This window comes from Lygodium microphyllum, chromosome 17 (genome assembly GCF_053477565.2).
Source record: "Lygodium microphyllum isolate KBCC chromosome 17, Lygodium_microphyllum_v1.1.10, whole genome shotgun sequence".
In the NCBI taxonomy this organism is placed as follows: Eukaryota; Viridiplantae; Streptophyta; class Polypodiopsida; order Schizaeales; family Lygodiaceae; genus Lygodium; species Lygodium microphyllum.
Genome location: NC_141151.1, coordinates 30,892,921 through 30,914,193, shown reverse-complemented (window position 1 = coordinate 30,914,193; position 21,273 = coordinate 30,892,921). Strand labels below are relative to the sequence as shown.

At 44.9% G+C, this 21,273-nt stretch overlaps 1 protein-coding gene across 1 annotated transcript in view; it reads right to left on the bottom strand.

Annotated features, from left to right (window-relative positions):
- Positions 1 to 21,273, bottom strand: part of LOC148021747 (uncharacterized) — a 419,898-nt gene that overhangs the window by 214,376 nt on the left and 184,249 nt on the right. Inside the window, exons 36-41 of the mRNA XM_087697283.1 lie at positions 7,032 to 7,209; positions 4,936 to 5,229; positions 3,895 to 4,140; positions 3,611 to 3,778; positions 2,392 to 2,538; positions 2,192 to 2,293 (exon numbers count right to left, since the gene is read on the bottom strand). Coding sequence (XP_087553409.1) covers positions 2,192 to 2,293; positions 2,392 to 2,538; positions 3,611 to 3,778; positions 3,895 to 4,140; positions 4,936 to 5,229; positions 7,032 to 7,209 — 1,135 coding nt within the window. The remainder of the gene's footprint in view (positions 1 to 2,191; positions 2,294 to 2,391; positions 2,539 to 3,610; positions 3,779 to 3,894; positions 4,141 to 4,935; positions 5,230 to 7,031; positions 7,210 to 21,273) is intronic.

Below are 21,273 nucleotides of genomic sequence, written 5' to 3'. Positions count from 1 at the left end.
AAACTTTACATTTGAAGGGTGTCTTGTTCAACCAGCCCGCCATCACAGTTTCCCTCCACCATGACCGGGATTTACGTAATCCCCATAAAGCATTCACTTTGGTGACGAGCCATTGATGATCTTTAATCAGAATATGATAGACTTGGTTAGCAGAAGCTTTGCTCTCTCTCTCTCTCTCTCTCTCTCTCTCTCTCTCTCTCAAGTGACTACTACAACAATACAGAAAGTCAGGACTCAAATGACTGAAAGAGTTCAAAAGTCATGACAAAGAAGCAATAAAAATTACCATATGCCAAGGAACCAAGTCTTTCCTAGACAAAAGATCAATGTGTTGAATGAGATTCTCTCTCTCTCTCTCCCCCCTTCCCTCCCCCCATAATGAGTTGTTCTATTATATCATGTCACATTACAAAAGAAAAAGTACAAAAGTCATGGTAGGGTCACCAAAGAAACTGCCTGACGCCAAGAAACTAGATCATCCTAACTAGGACATCAACATGTTGGATAACGTAAACTTGCCCCTAGAGAAGTCCCTTAAGCTTTGCTACTAGATCATCCCCTTACAGATGGCAGGTAGAGTGGGTGGTGCTCCCTACGGGACTTTCTTTATCGTGTAGGATAGGGGGCTTCTCGCTCTTGACAGAGGACAACACAAGACCTAGCGATTGGACCCTTATGTGCCCTAGGAGGAGTTTCGGGAGTGGCACCCTTCGACATGGGAAAGCAAGCCACTTGATGAGTTAGAGTGGGATCCTAGAGAGTAGCTATAGCCGGCCATTGCGGTTGCCAAGAAGCCTTTGAGGTTCTTGAAGTACATAGCCAAGATTGGTAGACATGTACTGATGCAGGAAGACATGGATTGGGCGCCTTCGTGTAGCACATACTGGGCAGAACATAGCATCACGGATGCCTTCCATCGGACCTTCTAGCATCGCTTGTGGGACAGTTGGAGGCCGAGGAGGGTGTCGTATTTCCTTTTACTTTTGGCACATGGGGGTTTGGTTGTTGGGAGTTGGTTGCCCCAGATGTAGCAAGATGGAGGTTGTAAGTGCTGCCCATAGCAACATTTGGAAACTCCAAAGCATTGCCTTTGGTCTTGCGAGGCGGCACAGCTTGTGTGGAGAGGAGCCTGCCATATTCTCCGCCGTGTGGCACTTAGCCTTGAATGTATCTTGTGCGGAGCTTTTTTTTGCCACTCAGTCAACTAAGGCCGTGATCTCTTGTATGAGGAAGGGTTGCAAGACACGATTTTTCTCATCGAGGCTTGGTCTTGTGCAGTGGTCGGCTTGGAGGCTTTACCCATCCATCAAGTGTTGGAGCCCACAGCAGAGCACTCAGAGGTATGGGAGATCATAGGAAGTCTTACAAGATGGCACATTTGGAAGGCACACTGTCAGGTGGTTTTTGGCGGGGAGTACCTTTTAGTGTATGCGACTTTGGCAAATCTTTGGACCTCCATCATCCACTCCCTCCATGGCCAGTGGGACTAGGTGCAGGGCGAGTCTCGAACCTGTCAGGAACTCCGTCTTCACTTTCTGCGCACTTGGGGCAGCCATGACCTGTTCTTCATGATGTAGGCGGGCAGCCCCAGATGGTGATACAACCCCCCCTCCATGGCTTCTTGCCCCCATCCCCCCCAGGCCGCCTTGAGAGGCTTGTATACATGATGGATTTGTGATTTGCATCAGCTCCAGCTAGTTTGTTGAGCATCTGCACTTCGTTGTATTCAGCCTTTTGAGTAATATAATTACCCATATTTTACTTGCAAAAAAACAAAGAAGAATAGAAGGCTGGGTAGGAAGGCAGTGGACTCATCTTAGCTGGACGGCCTCTCCTCAGCCAAGGTTGATTGGTTGCATTCTAACATGTGTGTACGAATACCTTCCTTAACAAGATGTGATATTGTACTAAATGCATCTTAAGCTCCTCAAAAAGAAAAACGAGTTCCTCAAAAATGGCTAGGAAAGCATAAGCATCATGGTTTCCATGAACCCCCCAATCAATTCAACCTATGCATTCTCAGCTTCAGAATTGGTAATTGTCATGGACTCAGTCAAATGATATTCAGAAATTCCATATGCACTATGTATATTGAACAATCTTACACCATACTTAATGCATGATAATGCAAAATTAGGAAAGATTGATTAAAGGATTCTCAAAAAAATATTCCACCACTGTAATCTGTTACCTCAGTTGGCCAGCTGCTAAACCAGTCTATAGTGCAGCAATTAACCAAAGAGGGAAATTTCCGTAGTCTATCTCGAAATGCATCACCAATGGGACTAAAGGCCTGCATGAAATTTCTCTGCAATTATGGTGTTATCATGACAGAAACGCTTATTCTGCATATTGAGGTCTAACAAAATACAGAATCTTAAGACAGCATACCAGTGCAATTCTCAGATTTTTCCTGCACTCATCAACAAAAAAGCCAAACAGCTCTGCTCGAGATCCATCTCTCTTAACACGCTTAGCTCGAGGACGTACAGCCTCACAAATTGCTCCTGTATCAGCTGAATCAAAGAGGTTGGGAACCTAGACCACACAAATTCGAAGTAATATATTAAACTTTTGCTTCATGGCAATAGACTACATCAAAAGTTTTAAATCTGACAAAGCTCCTTCCAATCAAATCTAATTTAGCATCAAAATATAAAATCATGAATGTTTCCAGATGTTTCTTCATTGCTAATACATGTGTTTGTGCTGAGTAATCTAGACACAAAGACAATATGTGGAAGATGACAAGCGAAATACATGTGATATGTACTAAGTAATTTAGACACAATACTTAAGATTTCTTTCAAGGTTCCAGGAACTTTACAACGCGCTTTTACTAATTGCACTCATGCATGATGGCCTGATTCCTTAGTAAGAATAAATATTACAGTAGTTGGTCTCTGTGTCACATTTGTTACCCATAAGGACATTTGTCGCATTTGTCACATTTTTCCTTCCTAGTGCACTTACGATTTTCACACTCATTAGGCATAAAGATATCATCAAACCTTACCCTGGTCCCCAAAGGCGATAGCCTAGCGGTTCACACAGCTCATTATCGGGAGATGGAGGGTTGAAGTCTTGCTGTGTGCATCATGACATCTTTGTCCACATGGTCTGTTCGGGCTCTTTCTCACTGGAACACTTAGTTGGTCCTCCATGGTGGGGTCACCAAGGAGGGTCCCAGGGTGATCAAGCTCCCTTGTTCATTTTCCTTGCAAGCTAACCTATCAGCATATAGACAAAATGCCAATGTGGATCTTTTCTGCTCTCTCGGCTCATAGTTGAAGGGGAGGTGCCCCCTTTCTGGATGTTTGGGTGTGTATCTTATCAAAGGGGGGAAAAAATAAACAAAATCCCCTATATAACAGACATTGCATAGTTAAACACGTGTGTTTTAGGCATACACAGATTTTGCATTACCCATACTGGAATGGTATAGCAACATCAGGTGGTATCTAGAGCAGACATTTAAAGATAATGAAACACTTATGTAACTTTAAAAACTTCTTTCGTTTCAGCTTGAGTCAAAGCTATCAAGCAGCCTTTGTCAGTGCTCTTAAATATAGTAACAGCTTTCGATTTAAAAGTGAATTCTAATTGCTACCTCTCCAGTATTCAAAAGAGAGTTGATGTCTTCAACAAATCCTTCCAACTTAATTTGAGTGTCTGCGAACAGAAACATGACTTGCTTATCTTGTTCACCAGCTTTCCGGAGCATTTTCCCAAGGTCCTCTCTCCATTCTGACACGCCATAATTTTTTGCTATCTCAACCTGTAAAACATTTTATTATAAAAAAAGACAAGTCACACTTCTTTCATTCAAGTCTTGAGTTCAGCAACAAGTCACAATCAAGCTTTGAAGATGACATTGTAAATGCTAACACCAACCTGGAAGACTTCAAAACCTTGAATAAAAGCTGCAAGTCTTGCCAAGCTCTGCCTTCCACTTCCTCCCACACCCACTAATAATGTGTTTCCACCTGGCTGTTTTACCACTCGGCAAATGCGGGATATATGATGGATAGCAAACTCGAACAAGACAAGGTTCAACTGCTTGTTGCTGACAGCATTGTAATCCTCGAGGTAGTTTTGAATAGCCTTCATCAAAGCATCTTCATCTGTGATTTCATCATACTGCAAGCACAAGGTGTAAGTGAGTAAATGCTAGCAATCCAAAAAAAAAATTAAGAGCACATTAAAGGTGGATAATTGTCTATAATAGTCATACAATCTTACGGACTATGTCAAGTCAATTACGACTCTTGCTCTTGTCTGCCTTTAAAACGTTCACACAGACATACAAATTTCTTGTTGTAACTGAAAGTCCTTAAAATATCATTTTTAAAGAAGGGCTAATGCCGATTGTATTAACCAAGGAACTCCTTCCCAAGTGATATGAAGGCTGAAGTAAGAAGACTAGCTTACTAACTAATCGAAGTTATCCATAGAGGGTGACCCTGCATGCGCCCAAAGACTACATTATTGCAGTAGGGAATGCATTCACGCTCGGATGATTTGGATGCAGTATCAGTCAGTTAATCAAGCTTAGAAACAGTTCCTTTGGGGGGTTAAAAAGCTCCAGATTGTTCTATCAAACATGTCCTTTTCCAGTCAAGAAATCTCAGAATGAATGCATCAATTCAAAATATTTACTGCACTTTGCCTATTCAAGCAATTCTTTTATCAGAAATTCCTATCACAGATTCCAGGCAATTCTTTTACTGCACTTTGCCTATTCAGGCAATTCTTTTATCGGAAATCCCTGACATTTATTGCAGCTTTCGAGACCTTTAACAGATTTCGAGACCTTTAACAATTTCTTAGGCGTTCTGTGACACTTCAAAGAACTTTTTTCACATGGTAGTGATATTTCAATAACTCAGACACTCAATGGTATTCATATGGAGAAGAGAAACTCCAAGGACATACTTGTGGTGGATCAGCTCCTGGAACCATGAAATCTCCTGCAACAACATATTTTAAAATGCTTGGACTTACATCTCCTTTCTTGATTTCTGAATGTGAAAAACCAGAAAATACTTTTCCGAATCTTTCTTTGAAATGTTTTTCCAACATCTCAGAAAGAAGTTCACAAAGCCAAAGTCTGTCCTTGTCATTAATCAAGCGATCATAAAATACTCGAAGGCATTCGTGTACCCAAAGTCGCATTATTTTGTATGGATTCTCCACTTCTGGAGGTGCAAATTGTAAACCAAGAAAAACCTAGAAAGAGTTGGGTCAAGAGCACTTAATAAGAAAAATTGCTTTACAGTTTTTCACGGATTAAATGATTTGTGTTTTGTTTATCAATAGTAATGTTTCATTATTATATTGGGTATATTATATGTGGACAATTATTTTACTTCTTAAGACCTTTTTATTGAAAACCATATTGCTCCACCTAATGCCCCAATGGGTGAATAACCTTAGGACAGAGGGACATTATCTAATTATTAAAAGTACGGGGGCATGAAGAGGTATGAAATGGATGAACTGATTGATAGTAGATGTAGATAGTAGTAGACCTCAGAAACCCTAAACAAGTCTAGATAGGTGCTTGCAATAATGTGCGTTCAAAGGGTATTAAAAAATACCCTTTACTTATGTGTTCCAATGCAATAAAATGACCCCTTTTCCTTAAGAAATGTCTAGTTTTCTTTTTCAAACTACAGTAAAAAACCCCCCTTTTGTGAATGTAGTCCTAAAAATTTTGTTAATAAAATAACCCTTCTATTAATCTCATGCGGTACAGTTACATCTACTGAGCATCATACAGTCTACGCTGAAATCAGCATGGAAGAGACTGGTCAGAGTCAAATGGGGTACCACATGCAACGGTTCGACACATTGTAGTAGATTGTAACAATTACCTTAATATATCAATAGCATTTCAAAGACAAAAAATATATAAAATTTTAAAAGGAAAAAAAAAGCCTTTGGGTATCTTAGTGACTCCGAAGACTGGATATTTTTGTTAAAGAGGGCCATACAATGTGAACTAAAACAACCTTGTCAGAGAAATTTTAAATGAAGAATTTATCTTCTTTGCATTATTGCTTGGGTATTGATGCATCGAGAAATGATTCTAGGATTGTTTCAAACACAAGAAACCAAATTAAAGAAATACTAGACAGGTTTTCAATCAGTGAAGCAAAACCTATGTCTACTCTTGAGCCAAATCAAAAGTCGTCAATTTTCTCAAACGATATGTGTGCTGATATAATGTTTTCTAAGGTAGTTTGTGGATAGCTTGATATATCTAACTATAACTCAGTTAGTATACCTTTTACAGTGAGTCATCTCAACCAATTTACAGCTGATCCGAGTCACATTGGAAGGTAGCAAAGCATGTTCTTAGGTACCTCAAAGGAACCTTCAATTGGGATATTAAATCTTTCTCCACACACGGTTTTTATTATCTGAATTTTTTGATTCAAAGTGGACAACAAATATTGATGATAGAAAATGAGTTTCAACAATCTGTGTTTTCTCTTGGATTGGATGCATCATCTCAAAAAAGTAAAAAGCAATCTACATTGGCAATGTCATCTACTGAAGCAAAGTAGGTTGAGGAGATTGTTGATTGAGATTATTGATGTTCCTAATGGTCCAACTCAGATTATTTGCATGTAATAATCAAAGTTTCATGCTCATAGAAAAAATATTGAGGTACACTATCATTTTGTTTGACAAGTCACAAAAGGTTCAAGCAAAGGAAGTTGAGCTTGTATGTTGCTCAAGCAATGGACATGTTGCAGACATTCTCATCAAATTACTTGAGAAAGCTAACCTCAAGCTTTTCAGATCTATGACAAGCATGAAAGAAAACAAACTGATCATTAATGGGGAGAATTGAAGCATTTAATGATCATGTGTTTTCCTCATCAACAATAAGTTTTCTTGCTGCTCAATTCTTCGTGCATTCTTTCTATCATTAATTTGCACATAATAATTTATTAATTACTCAATGTTAATGGTGCTATACAAAGTTAAGGAAAGATCAATGCTCAACATTTTATCAATACCTTGCCAAGGTCTCGCAAATTAAAAGTGTAGTGTGACTTCTCTGGTGTTGGTAAAAGTTCACGCTGGACAGTTTGATATATTTCAATTGTGGCAGCAACCATAGGAATCCTCAACTTGAGAATATTTTGTGAGTATCTCGCTCTCTTCATCCAAAAGTCAACAAGGTTTGAGAAAATCCTGCAGACAAGAGTTTAGACATACACAATTAATGCAACCAGACCAAAGTTGTATCCCAATTCACAGCTTGAAATTGGTATGTAACTAAGCCAAAAAGAAGGCAGGTGCAAACATCCATTGCTACTCCCTCCTTTTCTGTCCAAGGTGTCTACCCGTAGAACCCCTTATGGGGAAAAAGGGAGGTACAAGATCTAATGTAATACTGCAAGTACCTTTTAAAAGCTGAAGTGACTTCTATAGCTGCCCATTCATGCAAGCATAATTCTTGTAGTACATTTTGGAGTTTAGGTATGAAAAATCAGACAGGCAATCTTTTCGTTAGTGCTCATCTTAGTGATTTACAAAGCATGCCTCATCCGTGAACAAGGTAGGCCATCATAGTTGTGATTGAAGTACTTTCTGAGCCATGGTACTAGCATTGACATGAACTTTGATCATTCCTCTATGTGGTTCTTGGAGGACATCCTCCATCTTATGCTCACACACATGCATCTTCTCAAGAGACCATCTTGCCCTAGTTTATATAATTACCCTGCTATCATCTAGTAGGGTTGGGTCTTGATTTGAAGGTGGGTGAGTCTTGCCTTTTCTATCAAGCATTCAGGTAATACCTTCTCCAATATGTATACAATATCATCGGCCCCAACATGGTGTCATGTTTACCTTGAAGAGTTGTGCCTCTTATTGGATTCTCAACAAGTGTGCATCAGGGAGGTTATCATTGATTCTAGACTCTAGTTGCTTTTCTGCCACTCATTACCCTTACATGTGATTGGGCATATGATGTTGCTTTTCCTTGCACACGACACCATGAGATCAAATTCCAATAATCAAAAAGAAAGATGTCCTATAGTGCATAGTTTTTTACAGTCCTAATGGTCTCCACATTTCCATAAAATGTGATGGCTTTCAATTGCTAATGCTATGGTTTGCACATCCTTTAGGATCTCCTATAGGATGGTGTTTCACAGCATAGTAGAGTCTATGATCATGACATAGAGGACAATTGTATGTGTGACAAGCCACCTTGTGGATACAAGGATACATACGGAAGCCATGCCTATATCATTTCATGTTAGGTTTTGAGCAAGATTGCCACACTGGAATTTTCACAATCAGTGTGTGGACATGGGAACACTGCCACAAATGGGAGCTTATAGCTAGCATTATTGCTTGATATATTTGGGCTGCTAGATGTACAGTGCATAGACTCCCTCCAAGATTTGGATAGATATTTCCATACTCTCTATTGGAGATAGGAGAGGATACTTAATAGGAGAGCATTTTCTTAGGATCAAGGATTATGGCACTCCAATGTCATCCATACATGGTTTGGCATTATAGACTTTATTGGTTATTCACTCGGGCTTGTTATAAACTTCCCCTTTGTTGTATATTTTTGTTCTCTTAAAAGGCTATTTTTGCACTTTGCCTTGGGATACTTTGTTTCAAGGGGATCCATTAATATAACTATTCTCTTATTTGAGAAAAAAAAAAGAGTGGCCTATCCATGACCCTATTTTATAGGACTTTTTGAGCCATTTTTCCTAGGTTTTTAGTTTTCAATGATTTTTCTCGTTTTCTTTCAACAAAGTTTTGTAAAGTACAATTTTAAACCCAAGGTGACTTGTTTTCTAATCCAACCCTAAAGGTTAACTAGAAATTAGCTCACTTTTGGGCCTTACATACTTGGTCACACATTCTCTGGTTCTTACACACATATTGCTTCATTTAACCATCATCACACTTGCACAAACGTGGACAATGTGCATGTCAAAGGAATCACCGCCACGCCACCTCTCTTATATTTGCCACATTGCACATGCACTTGCATCACTAGGAGGTTCTAAAAATAGAGGAGGACCCATATTTCTAGTCCAATAGCACTCATTCTTTACAAGATTGTATCCAAGTGTTATTAGTATTTTTCTCATAAAAAACATTTAACCCAATTGTTTAGGCTAAGGAAAATAAAATTTTTTGCAAGTAAAAAGTGTCTAATTATATTACTCAAAACGCTCATAACAACGGAGTGCTCATGCTCAATAGACTAGCTAGAGCTAATGCAAAATCACAAATACATCATGTATACAAGCCTCTCAAGGCGGTCTAGGGAGGATGGGGGCAAGAAGCCATGGAGGGGGGGTGTATCGCCATCTAGGGCTGCCTGCCTGCATCATGAAGAAAAGGTCCTGGCCACCCCAAGTGCGTAGAAAGTGAAAATGAAGCTCCTGACGAGAGCTCGAGACTCACCCTGCACCTAGTCCCAACGACCGCAGACGGAGTGGATGATGGAGGTCCAAAGCTCTGCCAAAGTCGCTTGTAGTGAAAGGCACTCCCTACCAAAAACCTCCTGACAGCGTGCCTCTTAGATGTGCCATCCTGTAAGACTCCGTACGAACTCCCATACCTCTCAGTGGTTTGCTATGGGCTCCAGTACTTGGTGGCTGGGTAAAGCCTCCAAGCCGACCACTACACAAGACCCAGCCTCAATGATGAAAATTGTGTCTTGCATCCTGGCCTCATACAAAAGGTGACGGCCCTGGCTGACTGCCTATCAGCAGAAAGCTCGCCATGAGATACATCCAAGGCTGGGTACCCCACTGCGAAGAATGCGGCAGGCTCCTTTCCACACAACCTATGTCACCCCGCAAGACCAAAGGCAGTGCTTTGGAGTTTCCAAAAGCTACTATGGGCAGCGTTTACACCCTCTATTCTGCTACATCTGAGCCAGCGAACTCCCAACCGCTAGACCTCCATGTGCCAAAAGCCATAGGAAATATGACACCCTCCTCGGTCTCCAACTATCCCATAGGCAGCGCCAAAAAGTCCTATGAAAGGCATTCGTGATGTTGTGATCTGCCCAGTATTTGCTACGGGAAGGCGCCCAATCCATGTCCTTCTGCATCAGTACGTGTCTACCAATCCTAGCTGTGTACTCCACGAACCTCAGTGGCTTCTTAGCGATCGCAATGGCTGGCCATAGCCACTCTTCAAGGTCCCACTCCACCTCATCAAGTGGCCTACTTTCCCATATCCAAAGGCGCCACTCTCAAAACTCCTCCCGAAACACATAAGGGTCCAGATGCCAAGTCTTCCCCTCTAGACCAACCACATGAATCCTCCTCTAAGGAAGGACAACGATCTCCTCATCCTGCTGCCCTCTATCAAGGACCAAATGCCCTCCATCCTGCACGGTGAAGAAAATCCCGTAGGGCGCGCCGCCCACTCTACCTGTCACGTATAGAGGGATACCTGCCGGTGAGAATCTAGCGGCCCACACCTCGCCAAGCTCCACTAGCTCTCGGATCGAGGGGTTGAGCCACTCCTAAAGGATCACTGAGCCAATATCCCTTCTCCTCAACTCAACTCCTTGCTGACAACCTGATGCCTGCTACAACACCTCCTAATCCACCATCCTGTACACCTCCCGCCACGTGCTAATAGTACGAGCAGGGCCAGCCTCCCATCCAGCCCACTAGGTGTGGGGGCGCACACCAATCTGTATCCCATCCTGATCTCTAACCTAGGGGTTCAACCCCACAAGCGGTTGGCGGTCTATCTCCTCCTGGCATCTTGGGGGCCTCTGAATTGCGGCCTAGCGGAGGCCCTACCACACACGAAGTAGGCTGTGCAGGAAGGAAGATCTGGCTGGCGTGATTTGGGCAGTTGTGAAGATCCATCTCAAGGATGGCCTCCAAACACTGCACTCTTGGAGATCCTCATGGAAAAGGACCTTCTAGGTCTACCCTCCTAGTGTGAGCCGACGGCAGACTACTAGCTTGCCCAAAAGGGCCAGCCTCTAGAACTCTGGGTATATGATCCCAAGCCCTGCCTGAAACCAATGCCAGATGATGGTCGCCCATGCCACCTTGGCTCGAGAATCCTTAGAACCCTTTGAGCCGGCCAAGAGAAAATTCCGCACTAGGCGGCGAAACTAAACTACACAAGACGAGGAGAAGCACCAACACGAGGCAATGTACCAAGCCGTCGCTAGGAGAACCCGGTTAACCACCAAGGCTCGGTCCACTAAGGAAAGGCAGATAGTACTCCACTAGGTCAACTTCCGCATAATAGAGTCAAGAAATGGAAGAAACTGCTGGACAGAAGTGATGTTGAGTCCCACCTGGAACCCTAGGTATAGGACAATCTGTCCCCTGTGCACCCATCTAAACCTCAAGTGGACGCCCCACTCCCGGCTAGAGTTTGGGTCTGTAAGAAAACCAACCCACTTTCGCCAGTTGATTTTCGCTCCAGCTACAGTGCAAAACACCTCCAGAGCTAGTCTCACTCTCTCCAACATCAGCTCATCATCCTCTATATAAAGGGCGGTATCATCTGCATACTCTGAATCTAGCAACTTTGTCTCCTCCCTCACCGGAAGTATAAGGCCATGTAGCCCGCTCACACGTGACCAGAGGAAGTAGGACATCACCTTTGCAAAGAGTAAGAACACATACGGCACAACAGGACAGCCCTACCGGACTGCCACCTATGAGAACCCTGTTAGTGGTCAATCTATGAAGTGCCAAAACCCCGCAGATCCATGCCTAGGGGAAGCCCAACCTTACCATGGTGCCCTCTAAGAAGTCCCAATCAACCCTGTCATAGGCCTTCTCGAAGTCCAAGAGAAATACAGCCAATCCCTAACCACTGTGTTGAGCCCACTCAGTCGCCTCAAAGAATGTGAAAACATTGTCTAGGATGCTCCTATCCTAGACAAAACCTATCTGTGCATCATGAATGATGTCTTCAAGCACGGGGCCGAGTCACCTAGCAATCATCTTGGCCAGTGCCTTATAGGACACTGACAACAAGGTGATTGGTCTCCACTGGGATAGCTCCAACCGGTCTCTCCCTTTGGGGAGAAGACTGATAAGACTTCCCGATAGACTCTCTAGCATTTGTCCTGAGCTGAAAATCTCTTGAAAGGGCAGCAATAGAGGGTCCTTTACCACCTCCTAGTAGGTAGTGAAGAAGGCCTTAGAAAGATCATCCTCACCCGGGCATTTCTACTTGTCTTGTGCATGAAAGCCTTCACTAATTCCTTCTCTGTGAAGGGGTCTAGGAGGGAGTGCCCCATCTCCTTTGTGACGAGGGACCCAATGCAATCTAAGACCCGTTGTCTACAACGCTGTCCTCTGGCTAAGACCGCCTCCTACTGAAAAAGGTGTCTACAGTAGTCAATGGCAATCTCCATCACCTCATTTGGGCTAGAGCGAATCCTCGCATACTGATCACGCAGGCTGAAAATATGATCTCCTAAGGTGTGAGGCTGATGCACCTAAAAAAACTCCATGCACATTGTGTCCCTCTTCTGCGCCCAAAAGGTTTGCTGAGGTACGGAAGGAAAACTCCGAGCGCCTATCCTCGAGACCGGTGAGGGTTGTCTGTGCGCACACCTCCTGTGTATGGAGAGTGGGATTTTGTGGTGCCTCCTGGAGTAGTCTCTGCGTGGCTGATAGGTCTCGCCAGAGTGCTCTCTCCTCCTCCCAGCTCTATTGCCTGGCCTATAGGGGTGCCTCCTAGCAGATCCTACTCAACTCGGCTAAGACCTCTGCAACCTCCTCTATGATCCGGTCCCTCCTGTCCCACTCCCTAGTCCAGAGCTACTCAATCTGCCTCCTCACCTCCTCCCTCCTATAGATCGAGACAGGGATCCGACAGGATCGCGTGTACAAGGCTGAAGCTAGTGCATCAAGTGTGAGGAGAACTGGGCAGTGATCAGACAAGGTGGTGCCCGCCAACTACCCTACCTGACCTCCTCAAGAGCACCCCCACTCTCCCACATAAAACCGGTCCAACCGTTCTAGGAGAGCTCTGTCGAGCGGCCTATATCCCCTAGAGAAGTCAAGCGACCTCTCCCTCTTGTGAAAAGCTAGGTCCCGCCAGGCATCACATGCTCCTACCGTGAGGAGGAAGACTTCCCATGCCTCCTGTTCCTCCCCTGCCATATCGTGGTAGTCTCTACTGTGAGATGGAAGGATCGAGGTGCAGCCAGGATTCAGTAGACAGTGTGAGAGTGAGAGACAGAGTTGAAGCACGACACCCAAGAGAATAGATTGAATGAGTGTAACCAGAAAGTACAAAGTACAACCCTTAAACCTTAGGGTTGTAGGGGGTGTCGCGACACACACTAAGTGCCCAAATGTGTGTAACATAAGCACATAAGTACATACAACAATAAGACCATAAGTCTGGGGGAAAAAACCTCTCCTACCGAGAGTAAAAAGTGCCCCAGTGTCCTACTGATCACCGACACTCCCATATGAGCGTAGGCGTAAGTGAGGCGTGAGTCAAATACCCAACAAACCCCCCTAGAGTGAAGAGTGATCAAGAGTACAAGGATCATCCGCCACCAAAGGATTTCAAATTTAAAGCATCGTGAAATGCTTCAAATTTGTCACGAGGAAGAGCTTTGGTGAAGATGTCTACCACATTACTGGTGGTAGGACAATAGACAAGGCTGATATCACCTGCATGTAGCCTCTCTTTGACAAAGTGATAATGAATCTCAATGTGTTTCATGCGAGCATGAAACACTGGGTTCCGTGCCACTGCAATGGCACTCTGACTGTCAGTGAACAAAGGAGTAGGCTCAGTAACAGATACATCCAAATCAGCTAGCAAAGCGTCTAAGCCATACGCATTCAACTGTGGTAGTGAAAGCTGCCTTGTATTCAGCTGCACATGACGATGTGGCAACAGTGGATTGTTTCTTGCTAAGCCAAGAAATGCAAGAAGAGCCAAGAAAGAAACAATTGCCACTAGTGGAGTGACATGTATCATAATCACCAGCCCAATCAGAATCACTGTAAGCATGTAACTGCAGTGGTCCCCCCTTGGCATAAAGTAACCCAAGAGAACGAGTACCCTGCAAGTAGCGAAAAACATGCTTGACAGCTTGCCAATGTGACATACGTGGCTGATGCATATACCTGCTCAAAGCTGAAACTGCAAACTGTAAGTCTGGCCTAGTATTGCATAGATAGATAAGATATCCAACTGCAGGAGCATATGTATGTATATCAAACAAATCACTGTCATCATGTAATGACAGTTTCAGTCCAGGTTCCATGGGAGTACAAACTGGCTTGCAATCCTGTAAGTCAAACTTCTCAAGAAGCTGCCCAATATACCTTGACTGTGATAGCCCAATACCTCGAGCATTATGTATGAACTGGATGCCCAAGTAGTAATGCAAAACTCCCAAGTCAGACATGTCAAAATTTTGTTGCAAATATTGTTTGAATGCTGAAATCTGATCAGCATGTGTTCCAGTGAGCAAAAGGTCATTAACATAAAGACATATAATCAGCATAGATCCCCCTTCTTTACATACGTAAAGGGTAGACTCAGATGAGCTGTTTAGAAACCCCTGACCAAGCAAGAAAGCATCTATTTTTGCATACCAAGCTCTAGGAGCTTGTTCAAACCACATAGTGCCTTTTTGAGCTTGCATACCAAATGTTCTGAGCCTTCAGCTGCAAAACCAATGGGCTGCTGTACATAAACTTCCTCCTGAAGTTCCCCATGTAAAAATGCAGTCTTGATATCTAGCTGATGCACTGTCCAACCATAATGTGCAGCCAAAGCAATCATAGACCTGATGGTCGTCATACGGGAAGTAGGAGAAAATGTCTCCTCATAATCAATGCCCTTTTTCTGTGCATAGCCTTTAGCTACCAGCCATGCCTTGTATTTATCAATGGATCCATCTGCTTATCTTTTCAGTTTGTAGACCTATTTCGTTCCAATGGCTTTCTTCCCAAATGGCAAGGACACCAAATCCCAAGTTTGATTCTTCGTAATAGAATCTAATTCAGCTTGCATAGCTGCCATCCAATACACACTTTGTTGTGCATCCTTATAACATTTAGGCTCTTCATTATCAAAAGTACTTGCTGCCATACTAAACTCCATGGTATGTGCCGAATCATGCAAACGAGTTTGCCTTCTAGTACGACCAGCCATGGGTGCATCCAAAGGACTATCTTGCATAGTCTGCAAATACCATCTAGGTAGCTGTCTAGCATCCTGACTGTGTGCAAGCTCTTGCTGAATTTCAGTTTTAACATGATGCTAAATATTCCGATCAGCCAATGGCTGAATTTCTGCACTTTCCATAGGAGCAGCTGGCTGAACATTAGGTTCATTTTTTGAACCTCCAGCTGAATCACCAAAAGTAATAGGCAGCAGCCCTTCAAAAACATCACGGGCAGCCTGATATGTGTCCAAACCAGCCAAGGATAATTCTGATTTTTCATCAAAAACAACATCCCTGCTGACAAAAACCTTTTTTGTAACGGGATCATAGAGTCTGTAGCCTTTGTTCTCATTGCTATATCCCATAAAAATGCACTTAACAGCCTTGTTGTCCAATTTTTTTCTAAGTACCTGTGGAATATGGGCATAGGCAAGACACCCAAAGGTACGAAAGTGACCAACAGAAGGTTTACGGCTATTCCAAGCCTCAAAAGGTGTGATGGTCTTCAAGGCTTTGGTAGGGCATCTGTTCAAAATATGGCAAGCACACATGACTGCTTCCATCCAAAAACTATGAGGCAAGCTCTTTGCCTTCACCATACATCTGGCCATCTCTATGAGTGACCGATTCTTCCTCTCTGCTACCCCATTCTGCTGTGGAGTATAAGCTGTAGTATATTGATGGACTATGCCCTTCTGCTGCAAAAAAGAATTCAGCATAGAGGACATGTATTCCCCCCCTCGGTCCGAACGGAGAGTCTTAATCTTGCATCCAGATTGGTTTTCAACAAGTGCACTGAAAGCCAAAAATGCATCATACACTTCTGACTTCTTTTTCAAACAGTAGACCCAACAAAAACGTGTAAAGTCATCAATGAATGCCACAAAATAATAACAACCGCCCAATGGCATGGTTTGCATAGGCCCACAAACATCTGAATGCACCAACTGCAATCTGGTTGTTGCTCTGAAAGCAACATCACGAGGAAATGAGAATCGATGCATTTTCCCCAAAATGCATCCCTCGCATAAGTGCTCAGGAGGTCTCTCCAAGGGAGGTAAGCCATCCAGCATCTGAGTACGCTGCAAAAGCATCAAGCTGCCAAAGTTTACATGCCCTAAACGAGCATGCCATAACTCTGCCTGTATCATAGCAGGAGTAAGAGTGGATGTCAAGTATGCCGACTGATCTACTGAAAGAGCATCCAACTCATATAAACCATGACACAAAGATCCTGTCAAGACCAAAGTCATGCATTCTTTTTCTCTAACCATGCAACGGTCATCATCAAAGGTGACCTGCAAATCACAACGTGCCAAAGAAGAAATAGAAAGCAAATTCTTCTTGATTCCAGGCACAAACAAAGCATCCTGCAGGCGGAGAATAGAGCCATCAATGGCTATGAGCTGAATCTCCCCAATACCACGAACAGGGTATGATGCCTTATTGGCACACTGTACCAATTTCCCAACGGGAGGTGCACTAACTGAAGCAAACAAATCTCTGCGAGATGTAATATGTCTAGAAGCACCACTGTCAAAGAACCAAGTGACAGCATCCTCTGCAGAGCTAAGTGCTCTATCAGCCCAAGAGATGTCATAACTGCAAGTGTAAAAACAATAGTCCCTGTCCACAACAAAGGACGCGGACTCACTAGTAGTGGAAGGAGTAGTAGAAACAGACATTCCTGACTCCTTCTTCTTCTCTTTGGCAATGCGCTTTCTGCACTCAGTGATATAGTGGCCGGGCTTCTTACAATAATGACATTTTCCTTTTTTTGCTTGCGTCCCCCCTTGTGTCTGATTCTGCGATGTGCCTGAAGTGCCAGAACTCTGTGGAGCATTTTTCACCTTGCTGTTTTTGCCTTTCTGTCTTGCCACAAAAGCCTGCTCAGAGACTATAGCATCCATACCACTATTTTTCCGTGTTTGCTCCTCCTCTAGAAGCAAGCTAACCAGCTGAATAAAAGTGAGTGGGTGCTCAGCAATCCTCATGGTGAGGTTCAATGCAGTATGAAAAGACAAGTACGAAGGACGTAAGGAATTCAAGGTGGTGGATATCAACTGTGCATCCGAAAAATACTCATCTACATTCATGAGCTGCTCCCTCAAGTCCTGAATCTTATTTAAGTGATCCTGCATAGAATCACCTTCATGCATCTTCAGAGTTTCCAACTCTTTCTTCAAGAAAGAGATCCGAGTTTCATTCTTTCTTGCAAACATATGCTCCAAAGTCAACCATGCATCTTGTGAAGAAGATGCCGAACGGATATGAGGTATGATGGACCGCTGAACTGCTAGAGCAATCAGCGACAAGGCCTGTGCATCACGTGTAACCCAAGCTTTTTGAGCTGCAGTTCTTGGAGGAAGTGGCTGAGGTGGAGCGGGCTGAGGTCCCCGTTGTCCACGTGCGCCATGGGGAGGAGGAGTAACGGGAGCTACAACTCCCGGTCGAGTTTCATCTCCACTAACATAATCCCATAAATTCTTGGCCACTAAGACATTCTTCATCATGAATGACCAAAGCGAATAGTTGTTTCCGTCCAATCTGTCTTCCTTGGATACATACGTAAAGACATCACCTCCTTGATTTGCCATGATGACAAATTTCCAAAGACAAAATGAGCAATGTCAAAGCAGTATGAACTGGAAACCTGCAAATTTCCAGAAATTGCAGCAAACACGTTTCTGCAATTAATATGCAAGGGCGTACTCTGTCAGAAAACTATCTTTTAATGCACGCTTCCCAAGGCGCAAACAGTGCACTGCAACACTGTTATATCAAAATCCCCAAAATTTTTGCCATAATTTCTGTCAAAACAGTCTTTCTGTGACTGTACCAGCAGTTCATATGCAACTGTCCACAAAATACACAAAAGCCCCAAAATTTCTAATGATCCAGTCTAGAAATTTGTATGAAATTTATTTCACACCTGTGCTGTGCCTGCGGTCCCTGCTAAAATGAACCTGTGCTGTGTATGAACCTCCTCTGCCAGAAATTGATTCTGGACTAAAATTAAAATTTTTGTTTTTTAAGAAAAAAAACACACCTGACGTGGTCAGGGCGGACGAGCAGGCTTATGTGGCAGGTGCCTGGTCGTCGGGCGGGCGGGCTGGCTGGTCGCGAGCTGACGTGGACTCGTCAGACAGCGGGAGGACAGTCACAAGCTGCAGGCGTTGACTAGTCAGACGGGCGGCAAGAGCGAGCTGCAGGCGTTGACTCGTGGCTGGTCGTCAAGCGGTCTGACGGAAGTCGCATGGGCGAACAGTGCAGACGTTGCAGGACTGACGGAAGTGCTGGCGACAGTGCAGACGTTGCAGTCTGACAGAAGTCCCCTGGGCTGACGAGGGCAGCGCTGACGAACAGCACGCTGGTGGAGCTGCGCTGGCGGGTGGCTTTGAGACGCTGGCAGACTGACAGGGGCAGACTTGCTGGAGGCAAGGGGCGTCCAAGCCAGCTGGCGACTGCACAGGCAGTTTAGGGAGAACCTGACGGGGACTGGCGTGCAGGATCAGGTGGTGCTGGCGGGCAGACGAGCTGCAGGTCGGGCTGCTGAACTGGTCGACTGGGCAGAGCTGGCGGGGGGCTGCAGACAGCAGACAAAAGACTGCTCTGATACCAAATGTGAGATGAAAGGATCGAGGTGCAGCCAGGATTCAGTAGACAGTGTGAGAGTGAGAGACAGAGTTGAAGCACGACACCCAAGAGAATAGACTGAATGAGTGTAACCAGAAAGTACAAAGTACAACCCTTAAACCTTAGGGTTGTAGGGGGTGTTCACACCCGACACACACTAAGCGCCCAAATGTGTGTAACATAAGCACATAAGTACATATGACAATAAGACCATAAGTCTGGGGGAAAAAACCTCTCCTACCGAGAGTAAAAAGTGCCCCAGTGTCCTACTGATCACCGACACTCCCATATGAGCGTAGGCGTAAGTGAGGCATGAGTCAAATACCCAACATCTACCTTTGCCCTACTGGTCCTCTAAGGCTTCCAAGTTGTTGAAGTCTCGTCGCACAATCCAAGAGTCCACCTTTGAAAGTCCTACTGCAATCTCCATCCAGAACCTGCTGTGTGCCCTAACCTCCATAGGAGCGTAGACATTGAGGACTCCAAGGAATGAGTCCCCCATGTCCAATCTGATCCATAGGACCCTCCCTTCCACAATCGTCCCGTGGTCATGCACATAGGCGGTAAGCCTTGGGCCAATAGAGGTGCATACGCCTCCACTCTTGCCATGGGCGCCGATGGAATACTCCCAGTAGGTGTGTGACCTGCCTGGAAGTACCTTCCCTACCCGATGAGCCTAGGTGGGGGTGAGCTTGTGCTCCTGCAAAAGTAAGATGTCGATCCGTCCGGAAAGGGCAGGCTACAACTCTTGCCTACCTTCTCTACCGATGAGCCTAGGTGGGGGTGAGCTTGTGCTCCTCCAAAAGTAAGATGTCGATCCGTCCGGCAAGGGCAGGCTGCAACTCTTGCCGAACAATCAACTTCCTGGAACCACATGTCCCCACTGTAGTGGAGGCTATTCACATTTCAAGATGCTAGATGTAAACTCATAGGGAAGCCTGTGACTGACCGAGCAGGCATATGTTTGGTGTTGAATCTACTGATGAAGAAGAAGAGCTATGGGGCATGCGAATGCACTTTGCCATAGGCCTGGAAGGTGAAATCCATTCCCCCATGGTGGCTCTCGTGTGGACCATGGGGGTAGTAGATGCTCCAAGCGGTACCGCTAGGGCATCTATTAGCCAAGCTAAGAGGCGTGACTGTACACTCGTAGAGGTGGACAGCTTGTGGAAGGGGCTACTTGATCACATCCATCGGTACTCTCCACTGTACATGGGCTCAAAAAATAATGCTCAGATGTGGGATCTTGGCTCCAGCCCACCAGTTAATGTCCATCATGCACCCTGGCCCCACTGTTGGGAAAAGAGCTAGTCCTCCTCCTCCCATCTATTGGGAGATGTGGTTTGCAACCTAGCCCTTCACCTCCTCCTCTATCCGTGTCATCGTCTAGTCTCCTAAACAAGAGGTCCGAAGGAAGAAAGCATAGTTTGGTCCATCCACTGGTGCTAGTAAATGGACCTTTCCACTCCTTGACTTGCGGACCATGAAGATCCCTACCTCCAGAGATAGTGGAAACTCTCCATGCTTCGCAACTCTCAAGTAGGACCACGGACTACTGCTGCAGAAGAACTCCTATGGGAGTAGCTGCGCTTGTCTAGGGAAAGTCTGACAGGCAGTTGGGTTAGATGAGCTAGTGGCTATGTGGGGAAGGAGGGGCTAGCCTGTTGGTGAGGAGAAGATATAGGCATATGAGACTCGTCACCTCCTATTGGAAAGGGGGGGGGGGGGGAGGGATGAGTGGGGGGAGGGGGGTCACATGTACTAGGTGAGGGTCAGGGGAATTGATCGGCGGGGGAGATGGTGGGAAGGAGGAAGATCGAGGGATGGTGGGGTAATCGAAGGTAGGAGGCAGGTGTGGGCGGGGGCATGAAGGGGGAGGCTGTGGGATAGGGTCGGGGAAGGATCCATGAGCAGGGGGTGGGTGTGGGGGCTCTCGGATCTCAGGTGGGGTAGCCTATGATGCCTCCGTGGGTGGTGGAGGTGGAGGTCTGTGATCCTATTGGGTGGGATGAACTGGGGGGTGCTGCGGGGTGCTCCATCGGGGATCCCCATCACTTGCCCTCCTGCTCTCTACTGCCGTGGCTATGTTTGAGGGGCTAACTACGGCCCCCCCTATCATCTCCCTCTCTATTGTCTCGCTGGACCCGTGTAAAGCCGTCACCATCTACCTGCGGGCCTGTCAACGGAGCCCCCTTGGCTCCAAAGCGCGTGCAATCTGTTGCCTGATGCCCAAAGTCATGGCATCGCAGGCACTGTCCTGGCTACCCAATCACAAGAACCTACTGCCTGAAGGATTTTCTACTTGCCTCAATCTCCAAAAACTTTGGTATGTTTTTTGTATCTTTCACAGCCCCCCATACCTTCAAGACTCCTGCGGTTGTCACTGCATCCGCGAAGCAGGCAAGAATAATTGTGCCAAAGAGCTGTCCAAAGTCCTCCAC